The 20,765-nt window shown below is 45.4% G+C and overlaps 2 protein-coding genes across 2 annotated transcripts; one reads left to right on the top strand and one right to left on the bottom strand.

Annotated features, from left to right (window-relative positions):
* Window positions 1-249: 249 nt before the first annotated feature.
* LOC134756038 (mitochondrial-processing peptidase subunit beta) lies at window positions 250-1,949 on the top strand. The gene has a single exon (XM_063692809.1). It carries the CDS (start codon window positions 359-361, stop codon window positions 1,760-1,762), a length of 1,404 nt encoding a protein of 467 aa, XP_063548879.1. The 5' UTR covers window positions 250-358; the 3' UTR covers window positions 1,763-1,949.
* Window positions 1,880-20,087, bottom strand: LOC134756039 (conserved oligomeric Golgi complex subunit 3). Its single transcript, XM_063692811.1, has 13 exons — window positions 19,884-20,087; window positions 19,600-19,791; window positions 19,258-19,384; window positions 18,388-18,536; window positions 17,804-17,953; window positions 16,611-16,720; window positions 15,372-15,590; window positions 9,066-9,205; window positions 7,978-8,138; window positions 6,013-6,221; window positions 4,361-4,799; window positions 3,105-3,287; window positions 1,880-2,345 (listed from the first exon to the last, which is right to left on the bottom strand). Exons 1-13 carry the CDS (start codon window positions 20,031-20,033, stop codon window positions 2,088-2,090), a joined length of 2,487 nt encoding a protein of 828 aa, XP_063548881.1. The 5' UTR covers window positions 20,034-20,087; the 3' UTR covers window positions 1,880-2,087.
* Between the last annotated feature and the right edge of the window lie 678 nt (window positions 20,088-20,765).

Below are 20,765 nucleotides of genomic sequence, written 5' to 3'. Positions count from 1 at the left end.
ATGTTTTCGTCAGCAGTAAATATAGTTGGTCAAACCAAATTGGCAGTAAATAAGAACAAAAACAACTATACTCATCCTTTTCTTTTGGGTGCTAGTACTAGTGTAAAACAAAGATAGTGTGATTCTCTCGGTCTATGTTTGAAATGAGACAGTCCTTTGACAAACTATGGCTTAAACAGACGAAACCATCACGTTTTGGCAAAAAAGTAAGCATTTAAAGTAGTCGACCATCTTGAAAAAAATAAAATCTCACTGACTTTGACGTATTGCAAACCATTTTCATTCATTCCTTGCTCATTTATTACGTAAATCAGCGAGCATAAGAACTTTATCGTAACAGGCAAGGATTCACATAAAAATGCTGAAAGTAGCGACTACGTTGCGACTGCTGTCCTCCCAGGGCGTGCAGGTCAGGTCCTTAGCTACCGCCGTCGGTTACAAGCAGGCACTAGTAAACGTTCCACCGACTAAGCTTACAGTGCTCGACAATGGACTGCGAGTCGCCTCCGAGGACTCCGGTGCCGCTACGGCGACCGTTGGCCTGTGGATTGATGCCGGCTCCAGGTACGAGAACTCTAAAAACAACGGAGTCGCACATTTCCTAGAACACATGGCTTTCAAAGGCACCAGCAAAAGATCGCAGACCGACCTCGAGTTGCTCGTCGAGAACATGGGAGCGCATTTAAATGCGTACACGTCTCGGGAACAGACCGTGTTTTACGCTAAATGCCTCGCGAATGACGTTCCCGCGGCCGTCGAGATCCTTGCCGACATTATCCAGAATTCGTCGCTCGCTGAACCCGAAATCGAACGCGAACGAGGCGTGATCCTCCGAGAAATGCAGGACGTCGAAAGCAACCTGCAAGAGGTCGTATTCGACCACTTACACGCCACTGCCTTCCAGGGCACACCCCTAGGACAGACAATCTTGGGTCCCACCAAAAATATTAAGAAGATCTCAAAGGCTGACTTGCAGCAGTACATCAAGACGCACTACCAGCCAGCGCGCATCGTGCTGTCTGGCGCCGGTGGCATCGAGCACGAGAAACTTGTAGACCTGGCTAACAAGCACTTGGGCAAACTGAAGAACACAGCCCTTGATATACCCGAAATTGCCCCCTGCCGCTACACTGGCTCTGAAATCAGAGTTCGTGATGACTCCATGCCCCTGGCTCATATTGCTATTGCTGTTGAGGGTGCCGGTTGGACCGATGCTGATAACATTCCTCTAATGGTTGCCAACACTCTTATTGGAGCTTGGGACCGCTCCCAGGGTGGTGGCGCCAACAATGCCTCAGTGCTCGCCCGCGCCGCGTCCTCCGAAGGCCTGTGCCACAGCTTCCAGTCCTTCAACACCTGCTACAAGGACACCGGTCTATGGGGCATTTACTTTGTGGCCGAGCCTCTCCAGATTGAGGACATGGTCTACAACATCCAGTCTGAATGGATGAAGCTCTGCATTTCCGTCACCGAGGGAGAGGTTGAGCGTGCAAAGAACTTGTTGAAGACAAACATGCTCCTACAGCTCGATGGAACTACCCCTGTCTGTGAAGACATCGGTCGCCAGATGCTCTGCTACAACCGCCGAATCCCTATCCACGAGTTGGATGCTCGCATTGATGCTGTCACTGCCGCAAACATCCGTGACGTCTGCTACAAGTACATCTATGACAAGTGCCCCGCAGTTGCTGCCGTTGGTCCCACCGAAGGCTTACCCGACTACACCAGGCTCCGCGCCGGCATGTACTGGCTTAGGGCGTAAATTAATGTAATTATTGTCATAGATAATCTTTTAGAATCTTTATTTAAATCAGTCAACAACACATTAAATCTACTGATCCCAAATGTCTGTTGTTTTATTGTATTAAAACATGATGTCTTTGGTGGAATGTGTATTTATTATAGGAGAATAAGTAAATGAGATGTAAATAAACAATTCTGTTTTCCAATACACATGTTTTCATTTATAAATTATATCATCATATTCATATAAATAAAATTTGAAGCCAATACTTAAATTTACACATTGCGATAAATAGAAATTTAATCAAATACAATCATTTCAATCCCAAATCTCCTCAAAATCATCACACATTCATAGTTCCTGTGGCCTCACTAAGCTCTTTCTCCTGAACGCTGGTAACACTGGGCTTGCGCACCGTGCTGGTCTTCCTCTTTGTCCCATATGGCAACACCGGTTCATTGTGGCTGATGAGGCTCGCCGAGGATATGAACACAGAGATCTGCTCGTGCGTGGGACAGGCCACTAGGAGTGCGTCTTCGTATGAATAGCCTCCGTTGGTCAGAAGCTGCTCGATCTGCACGAAGTAGCCAACCACGTTATTCTGCAAAAAATGGAAGGGCTGTGGTTAATCAGATTTAACATCATTTTTTAAGTTTTTAGTTTTAGGAACCGTGCGCATTGCATAATCTTGTGACCTAATCGAAAACTTGAACTTTGCATGGACGATAATTAACAGGCTTCTACGCTGCCCTACACAGTTCATATACTTTCCGTATTATTAAGCCTTAAATGCATAGTGATGGATGCATAAACAATTATGTAACATATATATTAATTTCAGGCAAAATGATCATGCATTTAATGTAAAAATGTTTGGCATGAGGTAATGTTGAACCTGTGGTGTGAGGCGTGCCATCGTGAATCTTGTCGGAAGGCATGAAGGTTGATATCCGAATTTAAACTATCGTGAGACATGCTACTTAGCGGTTTCACTCACGTATTTTTAGTCACACGCGCGACATGTTTCGGAGAGCCTAGGTATCCATTTTAAAGCACTAATGCCTGAGTGAGTAGCGGTCACGACGGGCGGGCGTCACGTACTGCAGCGCTAAGTGAAACCGCGAAGTTGCTGTCCGCGCGCGAATTCCGTGCACGGCTGAGGAATGTCAGGAATGTTGGGCGTCATGACCGAGTGGTGTCATTTTGTACGTACGGGTGCGGCGCACATCCCCCCACTTCCTCGACCTCCGAATGCACGGAATTGGCGCGCGGACAGTAGCTAAGCTTGATATCGGGCTGTAGCCGCGCGCGTCAGTTGACGTCTTCGGTCAAGTATTTGTTACTAAAAACTATTCCTTACCCTAATAGGCCTGAACAGTATAAATTCCGTCTCCTTGTTAGCGAGATACAATTGCATGGACCGCTGCAGCGAAGCCAGATGCGCTTTGATGAGCCTCTGAGCTTCTTTCACTACCACCGCCATTTCTTCAGGTGATGCCCACGGCTGGGTCCTGATCTGGTCGGCTGGGGTGAAGGCTTGTACCTGGTAATGGAGACAAAAACATTTAAATCGGCTATTAATTTAAAAAGTATGCATAAATAAAAACCGGTCAAGTGCGAGTCTGCAAGTGACCATTATCTATAAAAAACCGGCCAAGTGCGAGTCGGACTCGCGCACGAAGGGTTTCGTACCATTACGCAAAAAACGGCAAAAAAATCACATTTGTTGTATGGGAGCCCCCCTTAAATATTTATTTTATTCTTAGGTAACTTCAGGTTTAACCCGTTAACCCTGAGTTAACACTTTCGCAACCGGGCAAAATTTTGAACAATAACAAAACAGACTTGACAAACACTTAAAACAACTAACAAAATACTAATAGACCTAATAGTTCAAAAAAAAAACAGGTGCAGTGATTGATATACACGCATCAGCTTTCAGCTGCTAGTGTATCAAACAATATAATACAATAATATAATACCCCAGAAACCGGTCGTCTATAGCTGCGTATAAAACAACCCGCTGGGTTGTCCGGCATCTGAGCAAAGTTCACGAGTGCCTACCAGGCGGGTTCTCGGTAGTCAAAGTGTGGATGGATGTGTGTGAATGGATGGTGCAAGTGGCCCTTAGTGGCTTAAATCGGAAACATAGTTGGCATTGAGACTTCGCTTCAATAAATATTGGACTGCTCTATTTGCCCTCTACAATGAATGCACAGATGCACACTGCCTATTAGACGCGTTTTATGGTTTGACGTTTTTACTACTAGCTTTTTAGTAATTTGGGTAGCTTATTTTTTATCCAATCTACTTTTTATCGATTCCCCATACAAACTTCCACCCCCCCCCCCCTTTTCACCCAATTACAGGATGACTTCTGGGATAAAAACTACCCTATGTCCTTCCCCGGAACTCAAACAAGATACAAGATCTTAACAAGATAGCAGACACGCATTACACGCCATGTTTCATATAGCATTTTCACCTGTTTTTCCTATTTCCCACTATCGGGACAGCCTGGTGACAGGCAGACGGACAGTGGAGCCTTAGTAATAGGGTCCCGTTTTTACCCTTTGGGTACGGAACCCTAATTATAAAGCAATAATCAAAACAAACCTTTTCAACAAAAGTAAGCAGCGGCCCGGCCAAAACCTCAGTAGCATGCCTAATAAACATCTCACAGCAACCCTTCAACTGCCTATCCACCTCCTTCCTCGAATCCAGCAAATGTTCCTTCACCATCGGCGTGCCTTCCAACAAGAACTCCAGCAAAGCATTGTTACTATTTAAAGAGAAAATCTGTTTAGGGCGTTGTAGTAAACCATAGGCTGCATTTTTCATATTACTGAAGTCTAAAGTTGTTTCTTTTATGACGAAATCGACTTGGAAAGGGGCTATTTGTTCTCGCAGAATGAGGAGGTGTTTTATTTGGAAGAGTTCGCCGTCGATGTTTGTTTGAGTTGCGCAGATCTGTTTGCAGGCGCTGTCGAGGCTTTGCACGCAGAGAGAGATCGCTTCTTGCGCTAGGCCTTGGAAGACTTTCTTTTCTAAACACCTGTAACAAAATAGTTATGTTATAAGTAAGTTGGTATTGATTGATGTGGGCAGGAAAAAAAAAATCAATAACCATTGGTTGCACAAAATTAATGCTGAATTTATAGAACTTCATTATTTTTACAGAATTAAATACGACCGAACCGATATCCCCAAGAAAAAAATCTAAAATTGCGAATTTGTGCACATGGAAAAAAAATCTGAAATTTCCGACTTTTTATAAGGGAAACGAAATTATCCAAACAAAAGGGAAACGTCTTTTTTTTCAAAGGTTTGTTATGCTGGGGCCACACTAACGGGAAACGCCGGGAAACGCGTTAATTATCGCGTTAATTCGACGTCTTCATATGCTGGGGCCACACTAACTGGAAACGCCGGGAAACGCGTTAATTATCGCGTTAATTCGACGTTTTTCATATACTGGGGCTACACTAACGGGAAACGCGTTAATTATCGCGTTAATTCGACATTTTTCATATGCTGGGGCTACACTAACGGGAAACGCGTTAATTTGACGTTTTTCATATGCTGGGGCCACACTAACAGGAAACGCCGGGAAACGGGTTAATTATCGCGTTAATTCGACGTTTTTCATATGCTGGGGCCACACTAACAGGAAACGCCGGGAAACGCGTTAATTATCGCGTTATTTCGACGTTTTTCATATGCTGGGGCCACACTAACAGGAAACGCCGGGAAACGCTTTAATTATGTAGTAGTAGTATATACAAGTTTTCCGCAACATGCAAAACCTACAGGTACAGTTGCTAAGCGGGCGAGGTGTTCAAAATTACCTTGTTCTTATTCTCTTAACAATAAAGTGGCGTCAAGATCATTTTGAACACCTCGCCCGTTTAGCAACTTCTGCTGCTGACTGTACCCCACGGGTCAGCAGAAATTAATGGTTTTAATTGTTGTGTATAAAACCGGATGACTAACTACTGTCAATAGTTTTTTTTATTTTTATATAGGACATTCTTACACAGATCGACTAAGTCCCACGGTAAGCCCAAGGAGGCTTGTGTTATGGGTACTCAGACAACGATATATATAATATATAAAAACTTAAATACATAGAAAACACCCATGACTGAGGAACAAATATCTGTGCTGATCACACAAATAAATTCCCTTACCGGGATTCGAACCCAGGACCGTCGGCTTCACAGGCAGGGTCACTACCCACTAGGCCAGACCGGTCGTCATCTAGTTACCTATAGAGCCTAGACAACGCCGCCAAGGTCCGCCTGACCCCCGGATACCACATGCCGTGCAGGTCGGCCGGGGAGCCCGCCGGCCTCCGCTGGGCCTCCGCGTGGATGTTGGCGACCTCTTGCGACGTCGCCGAGATGTCCGACACCATGGAGTTGCGGGAGTCCGAACGCTTTAGGGACTGCTCTTGCTGGATGGAGAGGGCGATTTGCTAAAATAAAAAAAAAAAACAATTTAAACAATACAATAATTAAAATTTATGTTAAAGTACTATAGTTTGTCAAAGGACTGTCTTATTTCAAACATAGACAGAGAGAATCATACTATCTTTGTCTTTAAAAAAGAAAAGGATGAGTATAGTTTTCTTGTTCTTATTTACTGACAATTTGGTTTGATCAACTATAGGTAGGTTACGTCCGCGCGGTTGGAATAAAGAAAACGGAAGCGTTTTACTACAGGCTTTTTTAGGGTTCCGTACCCAAAGGGTAAAAACGGGACACTATTACTAAGACTCCGCTGTCCGTCCGTCTGTCTGTCCGTCCGTCCGTCTGTCATCAGGCACCGTGATAGCTAGACAGAAATTTTCACAGATGATGTATTTCTGTTGCCGCTGTAACAACAAATACTAAAAACAGAACAAAATAAATATTTAAATAAGGGCGCATACAACAAACGTGATTTTTTTTGCCGTTTTTTGCGTAAAGGGGCCCACTGACTATCCGTCCGCTGGAAGATATCGGCCTGTCAGTTGTTCGGAACCGTCAAATTTTTGTTCTAACCGACAGGCCGATATCGTCCGGCGGACTGATAGTCAGTGGACCCCTTAATGGTACGGAACCGTTCGTGCGCGAGTCCGACTCGCACTTGGCCGGTTTTACTAAAGTAAGTTGGAGCAGGGGTTTTTTAGGGTGCAATAGCAACAGATCAATGAAGCCCTGCTGCGGTAATTTTTGAATTTAGGAAATTTGTCCATTTAAATATACCACGTATTTATAACAAAATTTTAGTACCTACGTGTATACATACAGCAAATCATTTCTATTTTAAGTGTGGGAAAATTGTTAGAAAACTATCACAGAAAAGTTGTACCTCATAATTTTCAACGGATTTCTTTGTTCTATTAGCCATACTTCCGAAATATTTCTTCATTTTAAATTGCCAGTCACTCGCCATTGACAATAATCTTGGCTTGGATACACTTAAAATTTTCGATTAATCTTATTAATTAAGTATCTCTAATATACCGAATAAAAATTATTCGTTCTCCACTTTTGTCATTTTATTTCAAGTATGTACAATGACATTGACATGATAGAGAAATACAAATATTATCTAGGTGATGTCATTTAGCCGGAATAAGTATGAGGTAAAATACCATTATAATATAAATATACGGCTTTCTCTTGTGTCAGAGACCAAGATCCTTTTTGTTTTGGCTATACGTTTTACTAACTAAAGTAGCCGGGCTAGCACATGATTGGCGCGAGAGTATCTCGCCGCGACATAGACTACCCGTCCCCCTTTAATTCATACAGTTAGTAAAAGACGCGTAGTCTATCTCGCGGCGAGATACTGTCGCGTCAATCATGTGCTCGGCCTACGGGGTGCGAATTTCTTCGCTTCGGGAAAACTCGGCTCCGTTCGGCTCAGCATTGCTCCGAGCAATTATTAGGGTTGGCACAACTTGACGTCCCTTTGCGTGCACGACCACAGATAAGATAATGACTTAAATTTTGACAACCCTAAATAGCCGAAAGGGATAGTGCCATATATTAGAGAAATAAACAAACAAACCTCCATCATGAGTAGTTTTCCCGGGTACTGCAGGTCGGGCGGCGCCGGGCGGTACAGTAGTACGTCGTACAGTAGTAGTACGTCGGAGCGGAGGTGCACGTGCGCGCGGAACACGAGGCGCTCCTGCGCGTCTTGTCTCTCTCGCTCGCCGTGGGAGCGACAGAGACACCTACCTCCATCATGAGCAGCTTGCCCGGGTACTGCAGGTCGGGCGGCGCCGGGCGGTACAGTAGTACGTCGGAGCGGAGGTGCACGTGCGCGCGGAATACTAGTCGTTCTTGTGCGTCTTGCAGGAGAGCGCGGGCGCACGCTCCTAGCGCTGCTAACGTTTCCGCTGGAAAAGATAGATACAATTTAAATAAAATGCTGGACTGAGCGATCGAATTCTAATCGTTAATTTCAGTGTATATTTCAGTGGTATTTAACGATCGCCAATAGGCGCTCGGTCGGTGGAGACGACAATTTCCTCGCGAGGCGGCTCGGTCTGTTTAAATCCGCCTATATCCGGCTTCTCCTGGCCGTAGTATTTATATGTGACATTTTCTACCAAAAGGTACCACATTGTCGCTTGTCTATAAGCTCAGGCCTATGGAAATCTCCGCGCGAGCTCGGATTTATACCTACGACTCGCTTCCCGCCGGCGGGACTCAAGCTAGCCAGTTGGTTGCCACACGCGCTCACGCACGCACGTCATCGCGCGCTACATATGCCAAAGAAATATCTTCGTCACGAACAAATAATACAGCTTGTAGTGTGGATGCATGCAGAATCAACAAAACAAATAAAAAATATAGTTTTTTCCTCTTTCGACGGATGAGGAAAAGTAAGTAGACATTCACAATATAGGTACTTACTCCTACTGTTATTATTTTTACGATAGTTACAAGCTAAGTAGGTACTATTAAATTGTTTTAAAGATGTAGGTATTGTTTTTTACGACACATTTATAGCTAGATATCTACCTAAGACACCTAAGTATTTGAAAGAAGCGTCGGCAACCCTAGCGTTGTGCCGGCGCGCGCGGTGCGGGGAGCGGCGCGTTGAAGGTCTCTCCATTGTATTTTTGTGTAGGTATCAAAACGGTAGGTATTTGCGTTTTCTTTGAGATAAGTATCTGTTCGTAAGAACTAATATATAATCTGTGATAAGGTTAATTTCAAATTGAAGCTGTATGGAAATAGCGCCTTATTGACAACCGACAATAAGTACCCTTTTGATTGAAAATGGCACATATTATGTATAACAAATAAATAATACTTACGATCATTAGCTACTTGCTCCTCTAAAACCTCAACTCGTAGGATAACGCAGAGTTCGGCGAGGGTTTCCAAGTGGTTGATGTGTATGATATGTGGTCGCAGCGTCTCGTATAGCCCGTTGCACAAAGACTGCAGATATTCTCTGAAAATATACAAATAGATGTCGAAGCAATTTCTCCTTTGGTAACAAATGTAATAATAAAATATATTGTTGTATTGCCATGTGATACCTATAATATTTTGGCTTCTGATCGAATATTCATGTAATACAAAAAGGATCGTTCGATCTTTTGAGAATTCATTGTCATTAGACAACTGCTCACAAAATATTTTATGGTAGACTGCACAATGAACTGCGCTATACATGAATAAAAGGATAGTGACGTGTTGGGTGGCGACGGCGAAATATACTTATATACCTAGTACACTACAATTTTGGATTAGCTACTTCTTAAAGAATAGGTACATACTGAATGGCAGGACAGCTCCTACTAAACAGCCGGGTACACACAACATACTATACATGCATACATACATACTAAATAGCGGGACAACTTCTTGTGAAGAAATATACATACTGGATGGCGGGACAGCTCCTACAGAAAAGCCGGGAGTATAACGCGCATTCATCGCTACTGGCGTGAGCTAGCAAGGAGCACGCCGACCGCAACAAAGTGCAGTGGTCGCGCGGGTGCCTGGTGGCGGCGGCGGCGAGATATAATATACATACTGAATAGCGGGACAACTTCTTGTGAAGAAATATACATACTGGATGGCGGGACAGCTCCTACTGAAAAGCCGGGAGTATAACGCGCATTCATCGCTACTGGCGTGAGCTAGCAAGGAGCACGCCGACCGCAACAAAGTGCAGTGGTCGCGCGGGTGCCTGGTGGCGGCGGCGGCGAGATATAATATACATACTGAATAGCGGGACAACTTCTTGTGAAGAAATATACATACTGGATGGCGGGACAGCTCCTACTGAAAAGCCGGGAGTATAACGCGCATTCATCGCTACTGGCGTGAGCTAGCAAGGAGCACGCCGACCGCAACAAAGTGCAGTGGTCGCGCGGGTGCCTGGTGGCGGCGGCGGCGAGATATAATATACATACTGAATAGCGGGACAACTTCTTGTGAAGAAATATACATACTGGATGGCGGGACAGCTCCTACTGAAAAGCCGGGAGTATAACGCGCATTCATCGCTACTGGCGTGAGCTAGCAAGGAGCACGCCGACCGCAACAAAGTGCAGTGGTCGCGCGGGTGCCTGGTGGCGGCGGCGGCGAGATATAATATACATACTGAATAGCGGGACAACTTCTTGTGAAGAAATATACATACTGGATGGCGGGACAGCTCCTACAGAAAAGCCGGGAGTATAACGCGCATTCATCGCTACTGGCGTGAGCTAGCAACGAGCACGCCGACCGCAACAAAGTGCAGTGGTCGCGCGGGTGCCTGGTGGCGGCGGCGGCGAGATATAATATACATACTGAATAGCGGGACAACTTCTTGTGAAGAAATATACATACTGGATGGCGGGACAGCTCCTACTGAAAAGCCGGGAGTATAACGCGCATTCATCGCTACTGGCGTGAGCTAGCAAGGAGCACGCCGACCGCAACAAAGTGCAGTGGTCGCGCGGGTGCCTGGTGGCGGCGGCGGCGAGATATAATATACATACTGAATAGCGGGACAACTTCTTGTGAAGAAATATACATACTGGATGGCGGGACAGCTCCTACTGAAAAGCCGGGAGTATAACGCGCATTCATCGCTACTGGCGTGAGCTAGCAAGGAGCACGCCGACCGCAACAAAGTGCAGTGGTCGCGCGGGTGCCTGGTGGCGGCGGCGGCGAGATATAATATACATACTGAATAGCGGGACAACTTCTTGTGAAGAAATATACATACTGGATGGCGGGACAGCTCCTACTGAAAAGCCGGGAGTATAACGCGCATTCATCGCTACTGGCGTGAGCTAGCAAGGAGCACGCCGACCGCAACAAAGTGCAGTGGTCGCGCGGGTGCCTGGTGGCGGCGGCGGCGAGATATAATATACATACTGAATAGCGGGACAACTTCTTGTGAAGAAATATACATACTGGATGGCGGGACAGCTCCTACTGAAAAGCCGGGAGTATAACGCGCATTCATCGCTACTGGCGTGAGCTAGCAAGGAGCACGCCGACCGCAACAAAGTGCAGTGGTCGCGCGGGTGCCTGGTGGCGGCGGCGGCGAGATATAATATACATACTGAATAGCGGGACAACTTCTTGTGAAGAAATATACATACTGGATGGCGGGACAGCTCCTACTGAAAAGCCGGGAGTATAACGCGCATTCATCGCTACTGGCGTGAGCTAGCAAGGAGCACGCCGACCGCAACAAAGTGCAGTGGTCGCGCGGGTGCCTGGTGGCGGCGGCGGCGAGATATAATATACATACTGAATAGCGGGACAACTTCTTGTGAAGAAATATACATACTGGATGGCGGGACAGCTCCTACTGAAAAGCCGGGAGTATAACGCGCATTCATCGCTACTGGCGTGAGCTAGCAAGGAGCACGCCGACCGCAACAAAGTGCAGTGGTCGCGCGGGTGCCTGGTGGCGGCGGCGGCGAGATATAATATACATACTGAATAGCGGGACAACTTCTTGTGAAGAAATATACATACTGGATGGCGGGACAGCTCCTACTGAAAAGCCGGGAGTATAACGCGCATTCATCGCTACTGGCGTGAGCTAGCAAGGAGCACGCCGACCGCAACAAAGTGCAGTGGTCGCGCGGGTGCCTGGTGGCGGCGGCGGCGAGATATAATATACATACTGAATAGCGGGACAACTTCTTGTGAAGAAATATACATACTGGATGGCGGGACAGCTCCTACTGAAAAGCCGGGAGTATAACGCGCATTCATCGCTACTGGCGTGAGCTAGCAAGGAGCACGCCGACCGCAACAAAGTGCAGTGGTCGCGCGGGTGCCTGGTGGCGGCGGCGGCGAGATATAATATACATACTGAATAGCGGGACAACTTCTTGTGAAGAAATATACATACTGGATGGCGGGACAGCTCCTACTGAAAAGCCGGGAGTATAACGCGCATTCATCGCTACTGGCGTGAGCTAGCAAGGAGCACGCCGACCGCAACAAAGTGCAGTGGTCGCGCGGGTGCCTGGTGGCGGCGGCGGCGAGATATAATATACATACTGAATAGCGGGACAACTTCTTGTGAAGAAATATACATACTGGATGGCGGGACAGCTCCTACTGAAAAGCCGGGAGTATAACGCGCATTCATCGCTACTGGCGTGAGCTAGCAAGGAGCACGCCGACCGCAACAAAGTGCAGTGGTCGCGCGGGTGCCTGGTGGCGGCGGCGGCGAGATATAATATACATACTGAATAGCGGGACAACTTCTTGTGAAGAAATATACATACTGGATGGCGGGACAGCTCCTACTGAAAAGCCGGGAGTATAACGCGCATTCATCGCTACTGGCGTGAGCTAGCAACGAGCACGCCGACCGCAACAAAGTGCAGTGGTCGCGCGGGTGCCTGGTGGCGGCGGCGGCGAGATATAATATACATACTGAATAGCGGGACAACTTCTTGTGAAGAAATATACATACTGGATGGCGGGACAGCTCCTACTGAAAAGCCGGGAGTATAACGCGCATTCATCGCTACTGGCGTGAGCTAGCAAGGAGCACGCCGACCGCAACAAAGTGCAGTGGTCGCGCGGGTGCCTGGTGGCGGCGGCGGCGAGATATAATATACATACTGAATAGCGGGACAACTTCTTGTGAAGAAATATACATACTGGATGGCGGGACAGCTCCTACTGAAAAGCCGGGAGTATAACGCGCATTCATCGCTACTGGCGTGAGCTAGCAACGAGCACGCCGACCGCAACAAAGTGCAGTGGTCGCGCGGGTGCCTGGTGGCGGCGGCGGCGAGATATAATATACATACTGAATAGCGGGACAACTTCTTGTGAAGAAATATACATACTGGATGGCGGGACAGCTCCTACTGAAAAGCCGGGAGTATAACGCGCATTCATCGCTACTGGCGTGAGCTAGCAAGGAGCACGCCGACCGCAACAAAGTGCAGTGGTCGCGCGGGTGCCTGGTGGCGGCGGCGGCGAGATATAATATACATACTGAATAGCGGGACAACTTCTTGTGAAGAAATATACATACTGGATGGCGGGACAGCTCCTACTGAAAAGCCGGGAGTATAACGCGCATTCATCGCTACTGGCGTGAGCTAGCAACGAGCACGCCGACCGCAACAAAGTGCAGTGGTCGCGCGGGTGCCTGGTGGCGGCGGCGGCGAGATATAATATACATACTGAATAGCGGGACAACTTCTTGTGAAGAAATATACATACTGGATGGCGGGACAGCTCCTACTGAAAAGCCGGGAGTATAACGCGCATTCATCGCTACTGGCGTGAGCTAGCAACGAGCACGCCGACCGCAACAAAGTGCAGTGGTCGCGCGGGTGCCTGGTGGCGGCGGCGGCGAGATATAATATACATACTGAATAGCGGGACAACTTCTTGTGAAGAAATATACATACTGGATGGCGGGACAGCTCCTACTGAAAAGCCGGGAGTATAACGCGCATTCATCGCTACTGGCGTGAGCTAGCAACGAGCACGCCGACCGCAACAAAGTGCAGTGGTCGCGCGGGTGCCTGGTGGCGGCGGCGGCGAGATATAATATACATACTGAATAGCGGGACAACTTCTTGTGAAGAAATATACATACTGGATGGCGGGACAGCTCCTACTGAAAAGCCGGGAGTATAACGCGCATTCATCGCTACTGGCGTGAGCTAGCAACGAGCACGCCGACCGCAACAAAGTGCAGTGGTCGCGCGGGTGCCTGGTGGCGGCGGCGGCGAGATATAATATACATACTGAATAGCGGGACAACTTCTTGTGAAGAAATATACATACTGGATGGCGGGACAGCTCCTACTGAAAAGCCGGGAGTATAACGCGCATTCATCGCTACTGGCGTGAGCTAGCAACGAGCACGCCGACCGCAACAAAGTGCAGTGGTCGCGCGGGTGCCTGGTGGCGGCGGCGGCGAGATATAATATACATACTGAATAGCGGGACAACTTCTTGTGAAGAAATATACATACTGGATGGCGGGACAGCTCCTACTGAAAAGCCGGGAGTATAACGCGCATTCATCGCTACTGGCGTGAGCTAGCAACGAGCACGCCGACCGCAACAAAGTGCAGTGGTCGCGCGGGTGCCTGGTGGCGGCGGCGGCGAGATATAATATACATACTGAATAGCGGGACAACTTCTTGTGAAGAAATATACATACTGGATGGCGGGACAGCTCCTACTGAAAAGCCGGGAGTATAACGCGCATTCATCGCTACTGGCGTGAGCTAGCAACGAGCACGCCGACCGCAACAAAGTGCAGTGGTCGCGCGGGTGCCTGGTGGCGGCGGCGGCGAGATATAATATACATACTGAATAGCGGGACAACTTCTTGTGAAGAAATATACATACTGGATGGCGGGACAGCTCCTACTGAAAAGCCGGGAGTATAACGCGCATTCATCGCTACTGGCGTGAGCTAGCAACGAGCACGCCGACCGCAACAAAGTGCAGTGGTCGCGCGGGTGCCTGGTGGCGGCGGCGGCGAGATATAATATACATACTGAATAGCGGGACAACTTCTTGTGAAGAAATATACATACTGGATGGCGGGACAGCTCCTACTGAAAAGCCGGGAGTATAACGCGCATTCATCGCTACTGGCGTGAGCTAGCAAGGAGCACGCCGACCGCAACAAAGTGCAGTGGTCGCGCGGGTGCCTGGTGGCGGCGGCGGCGAGATATAATATACATACTGAATAGCGGGACAACTTCTTGTGAAGAAATATACATACTGGATGGCGGGACAGCTCCTACTGAAAAGCCGGGAGTATAACGCGCATTCATCGCTACTGGCGTGAGCTAGCAAGGAGCACGCCGACCGCAACAAAGTGCAGTGGTCGCGCGGGTGCCTGGTGGCGGCGGCGGCGAGATATAATATACATACTGAATAGCGGGACAACTTCTTGTGAAGAAATATACATACTGGATGGCGGGACAGCTCCTACTGAAAAGCCGGGAGTATAACGCGCATTCATCGCTACTGGCGTGAGCTAGCAAGGAGCACGCCGACCGCAACAAAGTGCAGTGGTCGCGCGGGTGCCTGGTGGCGGCGGCGGCGAGATATAATATACATACTGAATAGCGGGACAACTTCTTGTGAAGAAATATACATACTGGATGGCGGGACAGCTCCTACAGAAAAGCCGGGAGTATAACGCGCATTCATCGCTACTGGCGTGAGCTAGCAAGGAGCACGCCGACCGCAACAAAGTGCAGTGGTCGCGCGGGTGCCTGGTGGCGGCGGCGGCGAGCGCGGCGGCGGTGGGCGCGCCGGCCACGCGAGCGCGACGGTTGGCGTATTCGTGTTGGATATCCGAGAGCAGCGAGGCGTATCTAAAATACAAATTTGAAATATTGTTTATGGTTTAAGAATTACAAACAAACATTATATACATTATTTACAGAGTGCGCGAATAGCATAATAGTTATTTACGATACAAGTGCGGAAAAGAGGAAATTCGAAACGAGTGGCGATAAATTAAACCACCGCAGGGAGTGTTTTAAGTCGACACGAGTTGCGAATTACCTATTCGCACGTGTGTCGTACAACGTTTTACAGTACATATGGCCCTTTAAACTTTCGACATATGCACGAAAAGTGCTATTTGACGCACTAGTGCGAGAAAGTAGCACCATATGTACTGTAAAATATATTCTAAAACAGAACAAAGTAACTTATTTATTTTTACAAGAAAAAAGTGGGTATGTACAGTATGAATCGGCAACTGGTAAGCTATAATAGTGTACAGTGAAATTGTCATCGCGCGAGCGCAGGGGGATCAGGCTGTCGCGCAGTCCAGTGTAACGTGACCTAGACGTTAATAAAGAGAGCGCGCCAGAGATACGCGTTTATAATGGTTGGTCTGCGCGATCAACATGTCCTCCGACACACATATACATATTGCGCTACAAATAAGATCGTGCCAGATATTTTTACGGCCTTCGTTGTGTAACATATTATTGCAGGTGACTGTACCGAGATAATCGGGAATCGTCGGGTCAGCATCGCGAATGTAACTACTATTATACGAATTTTTGACTTGGCTTTACTGGCTTGATTTTAATAATTTAATGTGAATTTTGATTTTATTAATTTAATTTATTGTAAATTTTAATTTCATTAGAGCTCTTTCCCACTGACGTCCAGTTTTTTGCGGGTACGGTTTTCTGCAGGATCCAGTTTTCTGTTGTATCAGTGCAGTATCCCCAGAATGCTAGTGGGAACGTTACTATATTAGCACGTACACTACTAAAACGGGATCCTGCAGAAAACCGTATCCCGCAAAAACTGGACGTCAGTGGGAAAGAGCTCTAATGAAATTAAAATTTAATTTAAATTCAATGATAACTTACTCAGGAGTGTTCTCTGCTCGCGCCTCGATCTCCTCGATAACCATCTTCAACTTGGGCACGGTGGCCTGGAACTTGCCGAAGTACACGGCGTACGCAGTGTCCATGTTCTCCTGACAATTAAAAACAACGACATACCGTCAACCGGGGTGAATAGGGACGGCTGGGGTGAATAGGGACGACTGGGGTGAATAGGGACAAAACTTAAAATATGATTTACCTGACAATTTCTTTAAAAAATACGTACACAAATTGTATCATTCGATTGAAAATAATAGTAGATTTTGTATGATACAATTTGTGTGGAAAGATATTAAGAAATTGTTAGGTAAATTACGTTTCAAGTTTTGTCCCTATTCACTTCAGCCGGTACTATTCACCTCGTTTGACGGTACTTAGTAAACATTTACGATAAATGTGTAGATAGCAAATGTCAATAAGTATTTTGTCAAAAATAAAATTTTTGATACAAGCTTTTTTCGTTGGCTGTACTTTTCTTTCAACAGGCAACTAATACTCATCGAAACAATTGTAACAAACTCAAGGGTTGGCAACTAGATGGCGCCATCATATCTTGCTCCTTTCTCTAGTTTTGTTATATGAGATTTCAAGGGCTGGCATCCAGGCCATAATATTCCAAAAAAACAAGAATTTGACACAATTCTAGGGATTGACAGGGTAAGCTATGATGGCGCCATCTATGCCAACCTTTGACAGATGCCAACCCCAATTGTTTTATCTATCACAGAGTACCTATGGCCACTTCCTGTGTCGATCATCAGATCAGCTTGATGGTACCATAACATTGCACTGCCAATGCCACCCAACTTACACATGTATGTGAAACGGGGCGGGGCGGGACGGGAGCGAATTTCGCACTTGTATCGTAAATAACTAATAAAATACCTGGATATGTACGGGGTTGTCCTGGGGATCCCCAGGATGTTTTTTCAGAGTTCAGATGTTTTATAGGTATGCATAAGCTTCATATCCGTACCTGTTCGCTGGCATCTTCATCTTTGGGCTACAACACTTGCTCCGTGGCGTGGTCGAGCACGTAAGTGACGTAGGAACGAATCAATGAGATCGCGCGACTTTTTCAGATGCTGGTACTTCACTAGGCACGTGTGAGACTGAATGTGTTACGTAATGGAACGGAACTGAGTACTGTGGTTAAAGCTTATTTATATGTGTACCTGTTCACTGGCATCTTCATCCTTAGGTGACAGCACTTGCTCTGTAGCATGGTCGAGCACGTGGGTGACGTAGGAACGAATCAATGAGATCGCACGACTTTGCAGATGCCGGTACTTCACTAGGTACGTGTGAGACTCTTTGAAAGTGCTCTGAAATTTACAAATAAAGATGTTTATTAAGAACACTTGAAATATGGATTTATTGAGTAACATGTAGAAAAAAATTAAAAACAACTTGATTTAGGCCGCGTTCCCATTATGTCGTAACAGTTTTCGTATCATCCTATATGTGAACACCTCTGTTTAAATATACAAGCCACGTAATATCTGTCATTACTTAGTGGGAAAGAGGCCATAGTGATAAAGTATTAGGTAGCTAACTTTTAGGTGACTGCTAAGATACCATTGCTGTTCTGGCACTTCATTGTCTTTAACGAAGTAGGATAGAAAAATTAATAACCATTTTGTTATGCAAAATCACAGGAGCAACCAGATAAGTTGTAACTGAGCTCACAGTGGCAAGCTAACAAAATAAATTATCCTTATTACAAATTAATATTGTAAAAAAACATGCAAGAAATTACATTAGTCCTCATGTAGTCCAAGCACTCATCAATCTTAGCCAACAAATTAAAGAATGCTTCGCTGTTGACGGACATGGTGGTGCTGCTTAGCCGCTGCGACAGGTGCTCCACTTGCGTGAAGTAGTGCAGCCTGTGCCGGATGTCATCACCTGCCAATATATTACTTGAATTATGTTCATACTTATATTTAACAGCATCCTAACCTAGTTGGTAGTGACCCTGCCTATGAAGCTGGGCGCAAATCCTAATAAGGACATTTAGTTGTGATGTTTTATGTTTTAAGTATTTATTTATCTATATCAATTAATTGTTTAGTATATTGTTATCTAGTACCCACACTAAGTACTAGATGACAACACTAAAGAATAAATTGATTCGTGTAAAATTGTCTTGTAATACCTATGTAAGGTGCGTTGCATAAGGTGCGTTGGGTAAGATTGAAAGGGTTTTTCATGAGGGGTAAGACAAAAAAATCTTCCATACGCCGAAGCATTACGGGTGACTTTTCATCTTACCCCGTTTCGTATATGGGTTAGGTTCTATACTTCAATCTCCCTCTTGATAAAGAGGAAGATTAGGATGTTTTTTTTACAAAGAAACATCATCTTGTAGCTCAAATGGGTCAAAATTATTTTCGTTGTCTTGTTTCTGACCTCTCTGTCATGCTTGTATTGGTGTCTCTTATCAAATAAAAAAATAAAAAAGTTGAGTGCTATTAGATGTCTTTATAGCTGTAGATTATATTTAAAAATTAACAACTAAATTTCATTCCATACAAAAAGCTACACTCCTTGACATTTTTTGGGAACAAAAAAACAATACAACAAAAATAATTTTGACCCAAATATTGTAACAGAAAACAAATGTTACCAATGCTAGACAGTTTATTCTGGTCTGCCAGCAACTGTTCACTCATGGTGTGTAATGCATTTGTCTTATCTGACACCAAGTTGTATTCATCTGACAGCTTCTCCAAGTCGGACATTGTGGCACCAATCTAGAAAATAATGGAATAGTCTGTTTAACCGGCTTCATTAGACATTCTATATTGGTACCAACAAAAATTATATTTAGACATTTTCCATGCCTTGCATATCCAATGTGTGTGTGTATGTGTTTGCATGGTATTTACAAAATGACAAACCAAATTATCTATTTAAAACCGATTTTTTATAAGTTAATACAAGTAAAATCTTAGTGCTATTTACATACCTGATTATTTATAGCAACACACTCATGTCGTCTGTCCTCTAACTGCTTGTAATAAGCTTTATACGGTGCGTCAGCTTCCTCCACGTTACTCTCACAGAGCCTCTCATACCACTCCAGAAAATCGTAAGTCGTGTCCACCGGGGGCACGGCGTTTTTATCGACATCTTCCGCTGCACTAGCTTGCACATTATCCTAAAATAATAACCGTTCAGAATAGAACACGTTAATTTAGTTTTACACTTTATATAAAATGTAAATAAGACAAAACATAATTAAATACAAACATCTTCAACCTCCGTCGGTTCGCCTAGCAAAAGAGCTTCTAAATCTAATATTGCTTCCCTTTGGGAAGATGTAAGTGGTGCTTGAGGATTTGTAGGAGATTCCCACAGTAACAATCTACTCTGTATTTCTTTTAAACTCATATTATCCATGATTTCTAGTCAACAAGTACAACACTTTTACGACATAGGTACGTAATGATTGTTGACGTTGGAGTCAATTTGACAGTTCTTTTTGACATTTAACTTTAGGGTGCGTTCAATCTCGACGAGGTAGGTATAAATCTTCACATCAGTCTCGGCTATCAAAATCGCTGCAGACTTATCTTTATGTACTTACTGTACTAATGGCTAAACTGTACTGGATATCAGTTGTTTCTTAGCATAACCCAGTTGAGTTAATTTGTTGTTTCATGGCACCATTATTTATATACCTGAAAAGATTCTGAACGCATCGGTACTTTCTTAGCTAGTGTCACCTAGCGGCGAGTAGCATAAGTACTGAAACTTAAATACGGTTTCTTTTACTAATAACAGATGGCGTTCAGACAATGATTTAAATAAGAACTGATGAATGTCCACATACATTTTGATCATCAAAGATATATGTAACTCCGTATGATAAATAAAGTCTAAGGAAAAAACGTGCCTCGGAAATCGGTTCGTTTCATATCATCTCTCACACAGTCCATCCACCTTTTCCTCTCCTCGTACCTCCCTCTACATTCATTCGCCATACCAAGTCATACCTTAAGTTAGAAAAAAAAAATGTTTTGGAGAAAGAATATGTTAAGAGAAATAAGGTTTTTAAGAACACAAGGTAAGTATTCGATTATATTAATTAACCAGTAATTTACTTAGTAGGAACCATGTAGGAACCGTAGG

This window comes from Cydia strobilella, chromosome 3 (assembly GCF_947568885.1).
Source record: "Cydia strobilella chromosome 3, ilCydStro3.1, whole genome shotgun sequence".
NCBI lineage: Eukaryota > Metazoa > Arthropoda > Insecta > Lepidoptera > Tortricidae > Cydia > Cydia strobilella.
This window is presented reverse-complemented; position numbering and strand designations above follow the sequence as displayed.

Coding starts and splice junctions, on each gene's coding strand:
- LOC134756038 (XM_063692809.1), top strand. CDS start 359: ATGCTGAAAGTAGCGACTACGTTGCGACTGCTGTCCTCCCAGGGCGTG.
- LOC134756039 (XM_063692811.1), bottom strand. CDS start 20,033: ATGGATAATATGAGTTTAAAAGAAATACAGAGTAGATTGTTACTGTGG. Junction 19,792..19,883: donor AACCGACGGAGGTTGAAGAT/GTTTGTATTTAA, acceptor TTATTATTTTAG/GATAATGTGCAAGCTAGTGC. Junction 2,346..3,104: donor TACTGTTCAGGCCTATTAGG/GTAAGGAATAGT, acceptor CATTTTTTGCAG/AATAACGTGGTTGGCTACTT.